Source organism: Zonotrichia leucophrys, chromosome 5 (assembly GCF_028769735.1).
Source record: "Zonotrichia leucophrys gambelii isolate GWCS_2022_RI chromosome 5, RI_Zleu_2.0, whole genome shotgun sequence".
Taxonomy (NCBI): Eukaryota; Metazoa; Chordata; class Aves; order Passeriformes; family Passerellidae; genus Zonotrichia; species Zonotrichia leucophrys.
In genome coordinates, this window is record NC_088175.1 from 44,622,215 (window position 1) to 44,638,048 (window position 15,834).

The 15,834-nt window shown below is 37.3% G+C and overlaps 1 protein-coding gene across 6 annotated transcripts in view; it reads left to right on the forward strand.

Moving 5' to 3' along the window:
* Positions 1-15,834, forward strand: part of SOX6 (SRY-box transcription factor 6) — a 364,152-nt gene that overhangs the window by 330,067 nt on the left and 18,251 nt on the right. For all 6 annotated transcript variants that reach the window (XM_064714999.1, XM_064715000.1, XM_064714996.1 and 3 more), the window contains one exon: positions 2,065-2,173. In XM_064714999.1, coding sequence (XP_064571069.1) covers positions 2,065-2,173 — 109 coding nt within the window. The remainder of the gene's footprint in view (positions 1-2,064; positions 2,174-15,834) is intronic.

The following is a 15,834-nucleotide window of genomic DNA, read 5'->3' on the forward strand; positions in this document are numbered from 1 at the left end:
GTGCATATTGATATATAGCTGGATCTGTTGATTTTTATAGAAGAAAGGTATTTCTCCTTTTTCTCAAACACACTTAAAGGCTGTTCTTCCAAGAATACTGCAGGTGCTGTATTAACATCCTTTAAAAAAAAAAGCTTTTAGTGCAAATATTTTGAAAGAGAAAATAAATGTGCCAAAAGCTGTTTTCTTAGCACTGATCTTTGTTTTTATCTGAACTGCAAATCAGCCCTTTGCAATGGAACACAGTATCCTTGATAAACTTATTTTTCATTCTCTCTACCAGTAAGACAGATCCCATCCTGATGATTCAGGTGTATTGTTACATTGCAGAACATTTTTCAGCAAAATATTGGGCCTCTAGTATTATAGTACCTTTCTACAGTCAAATTTTATTTGTAACTCTTTCTCCTCTCTTGAGTTCCTTTCTGTATGTAGGCTCCTTCATGAACCATGGATTTTACTGAAGAAAACAAGTGAAGTAATTAACCAAATATAAAATGCAAAGTTATTTTGTCTGGCAACTGGGAAATTCTGAGGAACTTTTAGAAATGCATTTAGTACCTGAAATGCCTCAGCTGCATGTTATGGCAAATCCAGTGTCAAACTGAGCTTTCTTTTCCTCTGCAAATTAAACAGAGAATAATTTTAAAAATCCGTGGCTGAAGGAACCAAAAGCATGAGGAATCAAAACATTCCTCCCTTTTCCTGATGGGGTTTCATGGCTGAAACACAATGACAATGGAAAAATAATAATATTGGAAAGCAGGAGTAGTTGGAGGTGGAGCAGATGAGGAGTCATGGCCCTGTTTTGTCCTGAAGAACATTTCCAAGTTTCTGCCATCTTTTGGGAGAGACTCTCCCAATGTTTTCTCCTCGTGTCTAGTATGCACGGCACAGAACTAGGTCATTGAACAATAGACTGAACAGCAGTCAGCACTCTACTTCTGCATAATGCATTAAGTATAACATGGAGAAACTGCTCGTGGAGCTGAAAGCTGGTATTTCACGTCTCTAAATTCAAGCTGACATGACATTTAATATTGTTTCATAGTAATGAACAACAAGGTCTCATTCATTCACAAGTACAACATAATGCCAAGTTTAATCTGAAGAGGTAACAACAAGGCAAGAGGGAAAACATGCTATGTTCCTTCAAATGAGAACGCTAAATTAATGATAACCATTGAATACTCTGCCACTGATACACAGCACTACAGAGACCACTATTGAGAGACAATATTACACTGCCTTTACTGTGCCCTTGTCCAGGAGTGAGGGAGGAACTGGGTGCACATATAAAATACCTTTCAGTTTCCACTTTCTGGTTCCAGGTTTCCTATGGAGGTCTCTTGCTCTCAAAAGCTTTCTGTTTTTCTGGGAGAGGGCATTCTTTTTCCTTTTTTTTTTCTTTTTTTCCTTTTTTGTCTTCTTAAGTTCCCTATTCACTGAGGCGCAACTTAAATTTCTAGACAAAATAATATTGGTTCTGTCCTCTATTATTCCTTCCTTCAAATATTTGTCTTTGAAAATCTCTGCATAAAATTCAGACTTGTGTTTTCACAGAGGTATGAATGCAAACTTAAATCTCAGAGTGGGGAAAAAGTGCTTTTTCTTCATTAAAATACCAGTGCATTTTAATACAAACTCTTCTTTCAGCTTCTGAATTTTCATGTTTCCCAAATGCCGATTGTCTTTTTCAGTTGAAGTTGGAAAATAAGTGGAAAGGCAAAGTGAGCAGCATCGATCAGCACTGTGTGCTGCCAAGAGTGTTTTGTATTTGCATGTACAATCGTTTATGCATTATGGCACTGCAGATCAAAATAATCTCAAAGTTTCTGTATATGTTTCACATTTAAAACTGATTTTCATAAATGCAAACATTCAGAATCTGTAAAAAAAAAAAAAACTAAAAAAATTGTCCCTGAGCTAAAATTCTAATTAGATGCATTCATTATTTGCTCAGATTTAAAAAATAAGGCATGTATCGATGCATACCCATATGCACTGGCATATAATGCGAACTATCCTATATGGAGCATTAAGAGTCCTTCTGTTCTTTTCCAGGAAAGAACAAGGTTTGAAAATTTAGGCCCACAGTTAACAGGGAAACCCAATGAAGATGGAAAAATTGGCCCCGGTGTCATCGATCTTACAAGGCCAGAAGATGCAGAAGGTGAGTTGCAATTTTGACCATGGGTTATTGAACACTGCACCACAGGATGGTGTGGCTGAAATACTGCCAGTGTCATAAGCACTACCTGTGTTACATTCCAGGGTAACACTTGATTGATTTCTGTCTGAATTTGTGAGATTTCAGCAGGTCCATGACAAAGTGTGGAGACATGAAGAGGACTCTGTAGCCTTCTTAGCCCTTCTGCAACACAACTGACTTTTCCCCAAGCAGCTGCCAAATAAGTGTTTGCATTTTATACTCTTACTAAAATTTTAGGAGATATTGAGAAAATTATCTCAGGAAGGATATATATTCCCCATTTTTTTAGTGTTTAGCAGCTTTGAAGAAGGTTAGAGCATTTTCAGAAATCTACCCATCATGCACCACCTATTCAAGATTTAGCTAGCAGAATTCTATTCATAAGCAGCTATCAAATCATAATGGAAAAATACTTCACATTTTCTGTATGAAAAGATCTTTTTCATTATATAAGCCTTCAGTGCACTCATTTCAGTGAGAGTTTTATATATATATCTATATGTTTCAAGCCCCAGGTGGAAGTCAGTGTTTATCAGGACTGAGCTGAGTCTTCTAGCAGGATTACCATGCATGCTCTGGAAGGGGATGTCACTGGGATCCTCTATCCTATGACACATGTATATATGTAGGTAATGTACTCTTCAGATAGAACATTATGCAGGATTTTGAGCCCTCCATTTATTTATGTTTGAGAATTATTTTACCCTTTTTAAACTGGGAGAATTCTCATTATGGCTTAAGAAGCTTAAAACACCACTGAATTTTCCCATTAACATCCAAACATCTGTCGAATCCAAAATCTGGTTTTTTTCTTGGATCAAAAGAATACGACCAGTAAACTTTAGGGAGCTATTATTTATGAGCTTCATTTATTCATCCTTAATACAATTTGACTGGCCACTGTTGTATCATCTGTAAAGAGAAAACTAACAAAGAAGGTAGGCAAAAAATAACATTCAGACAGGTGTTTTGCAGCAATTCTTTTTTTTTTTTAGAAGAAAGGAATCAGGAGATACATAGACTTTCCAAAGCACTTTTTGACCAATCAGTTACTTATAAGGTGCTTTATAAAGAAGCAGTCATCCAGCAGCAATATTTCATATTTCAACATGTTGAAGAATAATTTTTTTTTGTCAGCTTGGGTGAAATTTGCAAGGGGATACTTACAGATACACAGTGACTGGTTTAGATGACATCAGGCCTCTGACCCCATTGTTGGTTTAGCTAATTTCCTTCAATTCATCCATTCTGTTCCCAGCGCCCTTAATTTAGTGTCTTGATACCCCTTGTGGCATTGGCAGCCTCCCCTGTTACTGGATAGTGCAGAGAGGAGCTTTGCCACATGTAACCCAAGCTAGAGTGATGTGTGCCAGTTTCAGGACAGTGAGCATGTCTTCCTAGAGCTGCTGGGGGGGCACTTTGAGGCATGGGGCCTTGCCACGTTAGAAATCCGAGTTCATGAATGGATTCAGATTTCCAGAATTTGTTCAGCAGCCAAGAGGTATCTCTGGAAAAGAGATGCTGGGAGCATGGCACTGCTGAGCTGAAAAAAAACATTGGCAGGAGTTCTAAACTGAGCTGCTCATTTGTCCTTCTCATTGTAGACAAGGTGAAGTTAGATGTTAGCTGGGTGAAAGAAAAATACATTCAAAATATAACCTGAGTTTTGCCCCTTATATTTGGCAAGCAGACTAAGAGATGGCACTTCTAGCCTAACATAATTTACAGTGGAAGTGCATTGCTGAAATATCAGCAGTTACACTGTGGTCTCTGATATCCTGTAGCATGCTACAGACTCTGCCCAGCTTCTAATTATTGTGAAACTATTACAGATCTTTCTAGGTTTGTCAAAGTTTTTTATATGTGTTCCTATTATTTTGTGCTTCCAAACTTCAGCCCTGGGTTACTATGAAACTTGGAAGTTTATTATTTAGAATCATAAAATCATTTATATTGGAAAAGACCCTTAGGATCATCAAGTGCAACCTAGCATTGCCAGATCCACCATGAATCCATGTCCCAGAGTGCTATATCTTTTAAATACCTTTAGAAGGGGTGGTGACTCAGACACTTCCCTGGGCAGCATGTTCCAATGCTTGACAACTCTTTTGATGAAGAGTTTAAACCTCCCCTGACACAACTTGAGGCCTTTTCCTCTTGCCCTATCACTTCTTCCTTGCAAAAATAGTACAGACCCCCATGTCTCTGCAGCCTCCTTTCATGTTGTTGTACAGAGTGATAAGGTCCTCCTGAGCCTCCTTTCCTCCAGGCTAAACACCCTCAGCTCCATCAGCCTCTCCTCATCAGACTGGTGCTCCAGACCTTTCACCAGCTTTGTTTCTCTTCTTTCACCCTCTCTAAGAATGCCTTGCTGCATTTCATTGTGTTGCCACAGTCACAATCTCAGAATGTCAAAGGTTCCTAATAGGCACAGTCATGTTCTTCAAGGGCTTCATGTGTTTCACACCTTCCTTTCTGTATTGTCATTTTTACTTTAAATCTTCCTCCCCCTCTTTTTTTAGATACTATTTGAATGCAGGTTGCTGTAGAAATCTTTAGCTAATATTTCTGTGGTTTATGTGTGCTTTTACACATATAAAACAAGGACTAAAGATTTCTGAAGTGACATATTGGTTGCTAACTTTTGATGCCCTGCCTTTTCTTGTCAGAAATACTCCCCGATCTCTGAGGCCCAGGTACAGTTGTGACAGAGTGAGTGGATGGATGTTAGATTTGCCTGGTGGTTTTACTCTCATCACCAGAATTTTAGGACTACAGACATGCACCATGTCTCTGCACCCTTTGGTTTCCTATGGAAATGTTGGTGTGCAGGCAAGCAGGGAGTGGAACTGCACTTCCACAGCTCCTTTGCTCTAGACCACTGCAGGGATTAGAGTTCAACTCAAACTCCATTTCCCCCAGGTTATGGCCAGCAGTGGGATTAAATTTGGAATCCTTAGCTCAGGAATAAGTCTGCTACACCACTGCCCCACCCTTACACCTGCCCCCACCACCCTTTTAAAAGAACACTCTGCAAATTGTTAGTATCTTCCCTAAATGCAGTGAATTTCATAACTCTGTAATCCCACTGTAATCCCACAATTTCATAATTTAATCCCACTGCTGGCCATAACCTGGGGGAAATGGAGTTTGAGTTGAACTCTAATCCCTGCAGTGGTCTAGAGCAAAGGAGCTGTGGAAGTGCAGTTCCACTCCCTGCTTGCCTGCACACCAACATTTCCATAGGAAACCAAAGGGTGCAGAGACATGGTGCATGTCTGTCCATCCCAACAGGCATTGGAGATAGACCAGATCTGGGAAGTGCTCCTGATTCCCACAGTTTTGACACAACATTTAAGGTTCATGTAATTTATCAGAAGACATATCAGCAGACTTCTGTTTATGGAATGACTTTGTAACAGGATCTAGCAATGATTTCTCTCTACTCCTTATATCTTTTCTATAACATATGGCTGTGATCTGGGTCTGACATGATCAGAGTCACGTTTTCCTGTAATTTTAGGAGTGCTTGTGGCACTGGGTCATTGACCAGAAGTTGAAGCTACAGGTTTTTGGGTTTTTTTGAGTCATGAATTATAAGTATTGAAAATCTTTAAACATAGAAATTGGATAAATATGAAATAGTATAGAATGGTTTTCTTTTTAGCTCGTTGTCCATGCGCAGTGTGTGAAAACCTTTTTGAGATTAATTAAAGGTAAGATTTAATTAATGGTAGCTGGTTGTGCTTTCAGAGATACAAAGTTGTCTTCAAAGTTTATATTGCTCATAATGAGCTAACAGTCATCTGAATGGAGGCCTGAAAATCATTAGGAAGAGTTTTTTATTAAATATGACTTAAAACAATATTTCTATTACTTCTTAGCCACCAGCAGGACTGAGCTAACTATATTAAAAATCATGCTCAAACTGTATTTAAAACATTGCCACTTACTGTGACACCATTGATGAATAATCCACAGCTGTTAGACTTGTATCATTACCTGAAATCCCAGTTGCCATGTTAAAATATATAATACATTTGTAGTTAGCAAAATTCAAAAACATGATTTCAAAGCCTCATAAACATTTGGTGACTGGTATCCAAAATTATAAACAACAGCCAGTTGTTTAGTTCTCTAAACAAGGATTTTTTTTCCCCTGAAACATTAACACTTTAAAGGAAACATAATTATTTCTGTAGATGGCTTCATAATTTTGAACATTTGAGGTTGTCAGTGCAGAAATATAGACAGGGATGGACACACCAAACACAGTATTTAGCATACTAAATAATAAAGTATCTAGCTCCCAGTTATTGAGATTATTGGATGATGTGAATAAGATTTTTTGGTTCAAGTTCTAGAAAAAGATTATTCTTTCACAGATGCTCACTTGTGGGTGATGGTGCTGCTTCTTTAGAATTGTAAAATGTGCTCCATGTTAATGGATCCTTCTAGTTTTGTGGATGTGGTCAAATTCTTGGAAATTTGTAGGAAGTGTGTTAAGGTTTTGTTTTCTAGTATATAGAAATCTGCAGAGTACACCTAACCTTTCTGTTGACAATTACTGGTTTTACCTTAGCTCAGGTTGCATTGTGGTTTCCTTCAGCAGTTGTTTTCAGGGATTCAAATTCCATCAAGACCTGATCTTCATTTCTACCAAAGAATTGGCTCTATTAAAATATAATTTTCTTGGCTGGATCTTAGTCTCAGAGCAAAAACATCTGAATGTTATTGTTTTGCCCCTACCTCACTGTGAGATTTAGTAAAAGAGAAAAAACTTATCTGTAGCTGGTTTTCCTTAATGAAAATATAATGCATGGCAAAATAAAATTAATTTTTAGAAAGCAAATAGAAATAGGTGAAAACGCCTTATTAGTACTTAACATTTCATTCCCTCCCTGGAAAGAGGGCAGACCTCATGCCTAGTGTTTTGCACACCCATTAGGTGTATTATTACAGGAGCACCTCTACCATATGCTCAAAGCCTCAACAACCTCATTCACACCCAATAGCAAATAATTGCTTATACAAAAGGGTGAGGGTTTCTTCCCTGCTTCAAGAAAGGTTGGCTCTGAGCAGCTGAAGAGGCAGGTGAGAGGGAACCATACATTTACAGGCAGATCAGCCTTGGCAGGCTGCCAGGACGATCCAAACCTGTGAGGTAACTTGTTTAACACCCTCCCGTGCAGAAGTGTAAACAGCAGGTAGCACAGGCAGGGTAAAGCATCACCTACTTTGGTGACAGTGCTTTATAAATACCGGAGGAAAGAATTCCTCTCCACGCCAGAAATTGTCGCACATAAATATTTGTAATAGTTGCTATGGCAGTTGAGAGGAGAAAGATGAAAATCAGAAAACAGTGAAAGCTGTCTGAAAACAAAGAAATGTATCCAGAGAGTAAGCTCAAGTACTGGAATTTTTATTGCCCTGAATTCTTGTTATAGGTCTTTGATTGCAAAAACACCACTCCAAAACAAAACCAAAAACCCAAACCCTCCAAATCCAATAATTGTATCTCTATATTTAAATATAAAATATATCTTTATATTAATATATCTAATATTAATAAGCTCAGATGCTAAAAAGTGGCCTTCATTAATTGTAGTTGCCATTTTTAGCATCCATGAATCTGATTGTGCTTTATTATTGAGTGATATCCTTAAATTTCCCAGAATGACTCATAACAGATAGGAATCTGGGGTGAAGTACTTAGGCACGGTATTTCAGTTGAGTTGGATGAGACTCTGTGCTTCAGCCCTGGAGTAACTCAACACCTACAGATGGGATAGGAGAAAGATGTCTTTGAGAACACCCCATCACTTTTCTGATGGCAAACGCTTCATGCAATTCATTGTTGCCAGCGTCCCCATTACATTTAGAGGGGGAACTGAAAATTCTGTGCAGGGAGTGTATGGACTGATTTCCACAGCATTGAAACTTATTCCTCTCAAGACACTAATATTTACCATATAGTATGCTTCTCTTTTCAGAATAACAAATCTGGGTATCCTCCACAACTGTTAACTTTTGATTTTCAACTTCCTTAGGTATTTTTGGTTTTCTACTGCTAAATATGAGGCTTTCTTGTCTGGCATTTCCAAGCTACAGTAATTGATTCTTATAGAACAGTATCTTTATTTTAAAAAATTTCACTTAGGATTTTTGATGTTGTACGATTGACCACTTTTACAATGCCCTGAGTTTTACACATTAGCACAGTTATAACTAAGAGCTTTTCACAATTTCCATTATATAGTAAAACATTATTTTCAGGAATTTAGAAGGTGGCTGTAAAAAGCAACTGTGGGCTGCAGTTTTACACAGAAAATCTTCACCCATGAGAAAATTATTGTCACAAATGCTGAAAGCATCAGTCAGTATGTGTAGCTATTTTTAGGTGGACTGACTGAAAAACTAAATATAGCAATTCAGTGGTTTAAAACATTTTTTCACACTCATGTACAGCCACCAGGTGTAAAACACCCCATGGTCCTGATTCTCTCAGGGTGTCTTTGGTAGTGTTCCAATATGACAAAAGAAGCTTGAAGCTCCATAAAATAGTGCAAAATTTCCAGGCACAATTGCATTTTCAGTTGATGGAGAAAGCCACCATTATGTCATACTGAGTGAAGGAGGGAGGAATCATGCCCTTCTTCCTTAAATCTTGAGCACAGGGAGTGGAGCAGAAATATGAATACACTAAGGAAAGAACATCATATATTCTGGCTAAGCACGAGCAATTGGTACAGATTCAAACAAGTCCTCTTTGTACAACTGTCTATTTTTCTTAGTCTAAAACGTGAACAGTTTTCTCCTTCAGGAGCCTCAGTATCTGAGAAATAGAAAAGTGTTTAGGATCATTTGCCTTTCTTGCATGTATATTTGCAAGGTGTCTAAGCAAGTGCCTAGTGAAGAACTTGGTAGCAAGGGGAAAATATTTCTTTAATTTGTATTTTGATTTAATTTCACAGTATCAGTGGTCCAAAGAGTGTGTAGTGTGAGCATTGCAGTGTCTTCATAAATTCTACAAATAATAAATGATTGTGTTTTCAATTTGGCAGGAGTGGTTTCGCAGGAATTAGAAAAAAAGGAATGATTTGTAAATTTTTATGTAAGCCCCTCTTTCATAGTAAACACTCTATTTTTTATCCAAACCAGGTAACTGTGGTCACATGTTAAGACATTCCATTGCCATATTTATAAAAACATCTTCCTGGTTTTGCTCACAAATCCCAAATGCCCAGGGGTACCTTACTTGAAAAATTAGCCTGAAGAACAGCTCCTGTTAACATGATGGTTTTGATTCTTTCTTTTCATGTTATATTATTTACTAGTTACATTATCAGTTGTTTTAATATCAACCCATGTGAAAGGCAATAAGAAATGGCCTAGCCCCAGCTCCTTGCTAATTACTGATATGACAAGTGAAAGCAGCTAGCACTGGATGGAAGGAATTAGTTACATTGATACAGAGAATGATGTTGCATCATTCAGAAAGTGACAAATTATTGAAGATGGAATGCAGGAAATGGGTCACTAAAGCCGTGGCTGTAACACATTTTCAAGTCTTTTGCTTTTGCTCTGCATTTCTTAATACGTGATTTGAGGGAGGTGGTTTTGTAAAAACCTCTCCCATTGTTAAACGTAATTCCCTTTTACAAACTACATTGTACTTAAGCTTTTAAAAATCATTGTTTTGGTAAAGAACAACGTGAGCAAGCAATGAACAGTGTTCAGCCACACCTTGAACAATGCATCCATCAAATGTGAAGTCAGACTGCCTTCTTTCTCTGTCCTTAATTCCCGTCTGTCATTTCTCCATCTTAAAACAAAACAAAGCATTGACTGAAGTATGAATGGATCACTATGGCCCTTGTTCAAACAGGACTTTTTCAACATAAAAGCTTTTAGGGATGACTGAAGACTGCAGAATTAGCCCCTGTGTTTTAAATTAATGTTGTATTTTCTGGATGTTTTAGGTGACACTCATGTCATGAGAAATTTGAAATGATGTGAATAACAGCTACACTGGCAGTAAGGCTGTTACTTTTATGGAAACTTTTTTATGTTAAATAGATTAGTGCATTTTTCTTTGTGTTGCTTTGACTTTGAATATGATTAATATAGTAACAACAATTGCTTAGCTGGTAAACCAGCTGGGGTTCTTTTTCTCAAAAATCAAATCAAATCCATAGATCTTGTCAAATACCTAACAATAGTTGTTAGTATTTTTTCTCTTGGACTGGGCTGTTTCCTCCATGATTTTCCTTTCTGTGGGCCTCTATTTTCCTCAACTGAGTATGAAATAAAATATCAAAGGGAAACAGCAACAATGTTTGTGAATTGAATAATGTAGATTGTTAGATCTGATGACTGGCAATACCTTACTTCTGGCATCATTACGTAGGCTGAAAAATTTTCGACTTAAATATGATTCATATTTCTTTTCTATCAATAACATTAATGTCAGAATGGGGTTGTTAGCATTTAATTAATTATCTGTGAAGGGTCTTGAAGTCTGCAAGTGGCACATGATTGAAAAATATGATGACACTTAAACACCTCCCCAAATTTATAGTAGAGGCTGCTTCTTCATCCCAGTTTCTCTATAGACGTTTAGAGTAACTCTTGTGTTAGAGCACATGTGTGACTGTGTCAGCCATCAGGAGCTAAAGCCAGGCCTCAAGCCCTAATTAATTCAGTTAATATCCCATGTAATTTAAAGTATTATTTTATTGTTTTAGCTATAGTCCTTGCCAAGTTTCCATGAGGGTTAGCTTTGCCATAGAATGTGGTCAAGAAATCTAAACTGTTTGTGTAAGCCATCAAGCAAGTAGCTGCATTTAGCAGTTTTAATTCATTTATATAGCACAGATTTGGGCAGGGCTGGCTGTGGAGCATGGATATGCTAGCAGCTTATTTAGAATTATTGTTTTGGTATTTATTAGGGCCCTGCTAACAATTCAGCTTTAAACACTGGTGAGCGAATGGTGGAGCTGAGAACAGTTGCTTTGATTTCACACGCAGCAGATATTCCACTCTTAATTTTAGCTTTAGACTTTCAAATGGGGAAAGATGTATATGCAGGTTGTGAGTATGGCTGTGAAAACTGGTGCTGTGTTTTAATTGAGATTAAGTATTTTGCTTGCATATGTAAAACAAATGTACTAAAAAAAGTAAACTCGCTGCCACCAAAACTGAAAACAAGGCACTCTGGAAAATATATGCTGATATATAACTGGCTAGAATTTCCTTCATTTTGCAAAGCCACGAGCCACATGCATCAGCTCACCACAAAGTCATTAGGTCTTTTTAAACTCAGATGAAAAACATTAACAAATACCACAAAAGGCTTTAGTATGGCCCCTTTGTTCATTCACATATGGCAGTTTATAACTCCTGCACCACTTGGGTCGTGTGTTTGTTTAAGCTGCCTCCATCAGGCCAGCCCTGAAAGAACAAAAGACATCTTGAGCGATCCTAAGCAGGAAATGGGCTAATCTAAACATGGCTTGTGACACTATAAGTAGAATAGAAAGGGGAGGGATTGATTAGTCATTAATGTCCAATTGACTCCATATGGATGTTGCAATAATAAGGCCTTTTTCAGTGCAGTAGCGGAGTTATTGAATTAGAGGTTTATGTTTCCTCAGAGCTGACCTTAGGGAATTCCCAGTTGGTTCTTCTTGTTGATGTTTTAAAGAGAATGGAGTCTCTTAGCAGTCAAAAGGGAAGTCTTATCAGAAGGAAGTGTTGCTTGGATATAGCTAACCTGTGCTTCAGTATATTCTCACTTTTTAGTATTTACCTAGTGCATTTCAGAACCCTTGCAGGTGAAAAATCTTAGAGGCCATTTAAATATTGCAGTATTTAATGAATTGCTTGTGGCTTACTCGGTTTTTCTCCCCATTCATTCTCTGACATGCAGCCTGTGAGAAATGTTCACTGCTTAAATTGCAGCTGAATAATATTTGTTTAGCATTTGGAACAAAAGCTGCCTGACAAACAGAACATTTGTGTCACCCCTGTTCCAAACCTTGGTATGTTTCCAAGTGGGTATTTTGCCAGTGATGACAAGACATGCCAGTAAAGAATGAGAAAATCTGAATGGTGTTGGGGATGAAGAAATAAGAGGCAGGCAAGGGGCAAAACAGATAAATGTATTTCTACAGCTGCTACATGTTGCTTATATTACAGTGAAGTAGCAGGAATTCTTGTAAATTTCTCTAAAATTGATAACCCAAAATATTAGCTAATTGACAACTCCTGTATTCTAAGCTTGCCAAAGCTGCTCTTTCTATTCTGTTCTTTCCACATTTGTCTTTCTCTATTTGATTTTAACTGCTGCTATATGTTTCACAAAGGCTGCATTTGTCTGTACACAGGTTAAGAGCAGCACAGAGCACTACTAAGATTGTTTTTCATTCTCCCTGTCTTTATGGCATGTCCATATTTATGAGTAACCCATCTCTTGCAGTAAAACTCCTGTTTGCACGTTTGTCAGGTCCTGGTCTGTGCAGTGGTAGCTGTATTACCACAGACAGGGCCTGATATTTTGGAGGTCACAATCAGTCTTTTCCAAAGTAGGCAAATATGTCACCTCAGCTTAATGAATAACTGATGGTAGGAGCTTTACAACTAACCAGTCATTTTCATACCAGGAACCTAGAAAGATTGTCTGTATTTCTATGTATCCTGTCTTGGTGTGTGTCCATGGAAGATGATCTGCAGTACATACTCTAGATTAGCCAGATCTATTTATCTATTTTCTGGGGAGAAGTCGGGGGAAATGTATAACTTCAAACATGAATCAATGGCCATACTGTGAAGAATCATTAAGGAATAACAGGGTGACTGACACAAATCTCTTTCTTTTGCTGTCACTTCTTTTCTCTCTTTTCCTCAGCCTTTTTTTTCCTCCTTTCTATCACATCTATTATTGTTTGTTTTCTGGTAACATGTAAAAGCCCAGTCTCAGGTTTTGTTGTAGGTGATGTGCAAAATGGAAGGTAAACCACATCCCAGTAAAGACAGTAGGATTAACCTTATAGTGGCCAAGATTTCAGGAAGCATGCTGAGGGATAATGCCTGTTTTAATATTAATTTCATTAGCAAATGCAAGAACCTCAGAAAGAGACAGAAATAAATAAATAAATAAATAAACAATGTAACAATTGTTATTTTATGTTTCTTAACATTTATTTCACATAAGGAAGTTTATCTTTCTTGATGATCAGATTCTTTTATCTCTCCAATATTCTCTGATTAGACAGCTCTTTAGAAATGAAAATATTGTTGCAAATTATTTTCATGAAGCTCTAGCATTTTTAGATTTAGTCTGTGGTGTTTTCTTTGCCTTGGTATTGCTTCTAGAGCAGTATGGAATCCAGTTTTCACAGAGAGGTTGCCTGCCATATATCCATAAAAAAAATATCACTCTTCTTTAATCTGATTTTAGTTTTAAATCATCAAAGTTATGACAAGCTGTGCAAATGCAAAGGATCTAGGAAGTAAGGCAGTGAACACTTCCAGAAGCTAAAAGTGTCACTTTGAGGATAGCCCCTGTCTTTAGGCCAAAATATAGAGTTCTTTGCCAACTAAGCTACTAGGGCAGCCAAACTGTACTGCTTCTGCAATAATTATAAATTCTGACCAGGCTCTTAATTCTGAAAATCCCTCCTCCTGTGATTGCAGTATGAGCAGTAACTGGCAAAGCATTAGTTACCATAGAGAGACAATTACCAGTTTCTTCCCTTGTCTTGTCCTTCACTGGTAGTACATTTCCATTTTATCTGTTATTTTAGGTTCATTAGTAATTAGAATTCCCTGAAAATATTTTCAGAAAGATTTAAAACACCTCCTTCTTTGCACTTGCATATACATTTTCTTTAAAAATTCCAGGTGTCTCTTTGAGCCGCTGTCAGTGCTAACTATAGTTATCACAATAGGAAAAAACTCCATACTTTGTTAAATCTGTTGAAATTGTTTTCATAGGGCACAATAAAGTCAAAATATCTGCTTGACAGGATGAAGTACCTAAGAACAACCAGTTTGAAAGCTTGTTATGTGTTTCAACTTGTAAGACCTCACTGAGCATATATGTATTTGTATCATTAGCACCTCATTTCTAATCTAAAAAGGTACTTAGACATTCTGACTTCCCCCCATGCTGCAAGAACTATTTTATTGTAATGCTTTATGTGCTGAATATAATTCTGTGGTTCTGAGACAGAAGAGCATGAAGATTATATTGCTTTACTTATTTGCAGAAATGCATTTTGCAAATGCTTTTGTGATGGCCTATAGGTCAGCTTGCAAATATTTCCCCAGAGATCAAGCTCAAAGAACATCAACTCTTTGGCTGCTTTTTCAAGTCCTTCAAGTAAGGACTTGCTTAAAGCAGATGCAGCCAGACTTGACCTTCTTGGGATGGTTGTAATTTATTACTCCAAGTAAGAATTGTTTTCTAACATAACCTTTCTATGAAAACAGATAATAATTTATGGTGGTTTTCTGCCTTCATTTTTTTTTTTTGCCTTTCTTTTTTTTTTCTTTGCTTGTTTTTGTTTATTTTCATTCTGTCTAGATTACATCCAGATGAAAAAGCCACCTGTAATCTTGTTCCCAGTAAAACTACACTTTACCTGCATTAGGCTTGAAAAGTCCAAAATTGTGTTAGAAAGGGCTAAAGACAAACTCTTAGCTGTAGTGAATAAGTACCTTTGGAAAAGGAAAATATGGAAACCCTATGGATTCAAATATATTTTTCCTGTGCAGTGAGTAGAGCAGCTTAATAACAAATTACAACTTTTGCATAAATGATAATTTAATTTTTTATCAGCAGCTTCCCAATTGTCCACATACTAGTTATATGTTTTTATTACATTATCTTAAAGGATAGAATAACTGTTACATGCTATGCTGGACATTTCTCAAATTATATAGTTCTTAGTCCCAGTAAGTATTTTAGTGTTGACTTACTATGTTTGCAACTTATTTCAATTTCTAAATAAATAGATTCTCTCTCAAATTATGGTATCTTTGATATGTTTGTGGTCCAAGGCTTTTGGCAACAATGGGCAGAGCCTCATTGACCATTCACCCCCCTCAACTGGTCCTACCTGCGGGTCACTCTGCAAAACTGCTCTTCCCTTTTGCAGTAAAAGGCTGACTGCAGCCTCCTGTAAATGCAGAACACCTGTGGCACGGTGCTTAACTTAGAACAGTGCTAAAACAGTTTTGCAGCTCACATTTGCCACAAACCTGTCTTCTTTTATGTGCATGCATGTTAGTATACAAATTGCCAAATTGGTGTCAGTTGTAAAGTAATGGCATGGGAGGTGTCATAAATTACCAGGGTGATCCTCAGGAGAAGACACTGCTGTGTGCGAATGAGTGTTTTGCTCTCAGGGTAATGTATGTCTTCATCTGGCCCAGTAGTCAGCATATTGCCCTGTGTTGATGGATATAGTCAGCTTGAAACTACACTACATTTCACTGCACAATAAACATGGCTGTCAACACCATATAAAGCAAAATCAATTTATCCTGTATGGTCAGTGCGTTTTAAATGAAATTAATGTACTGTGGACCTGGTGGCAAAAAGGTAGTGTATTAGT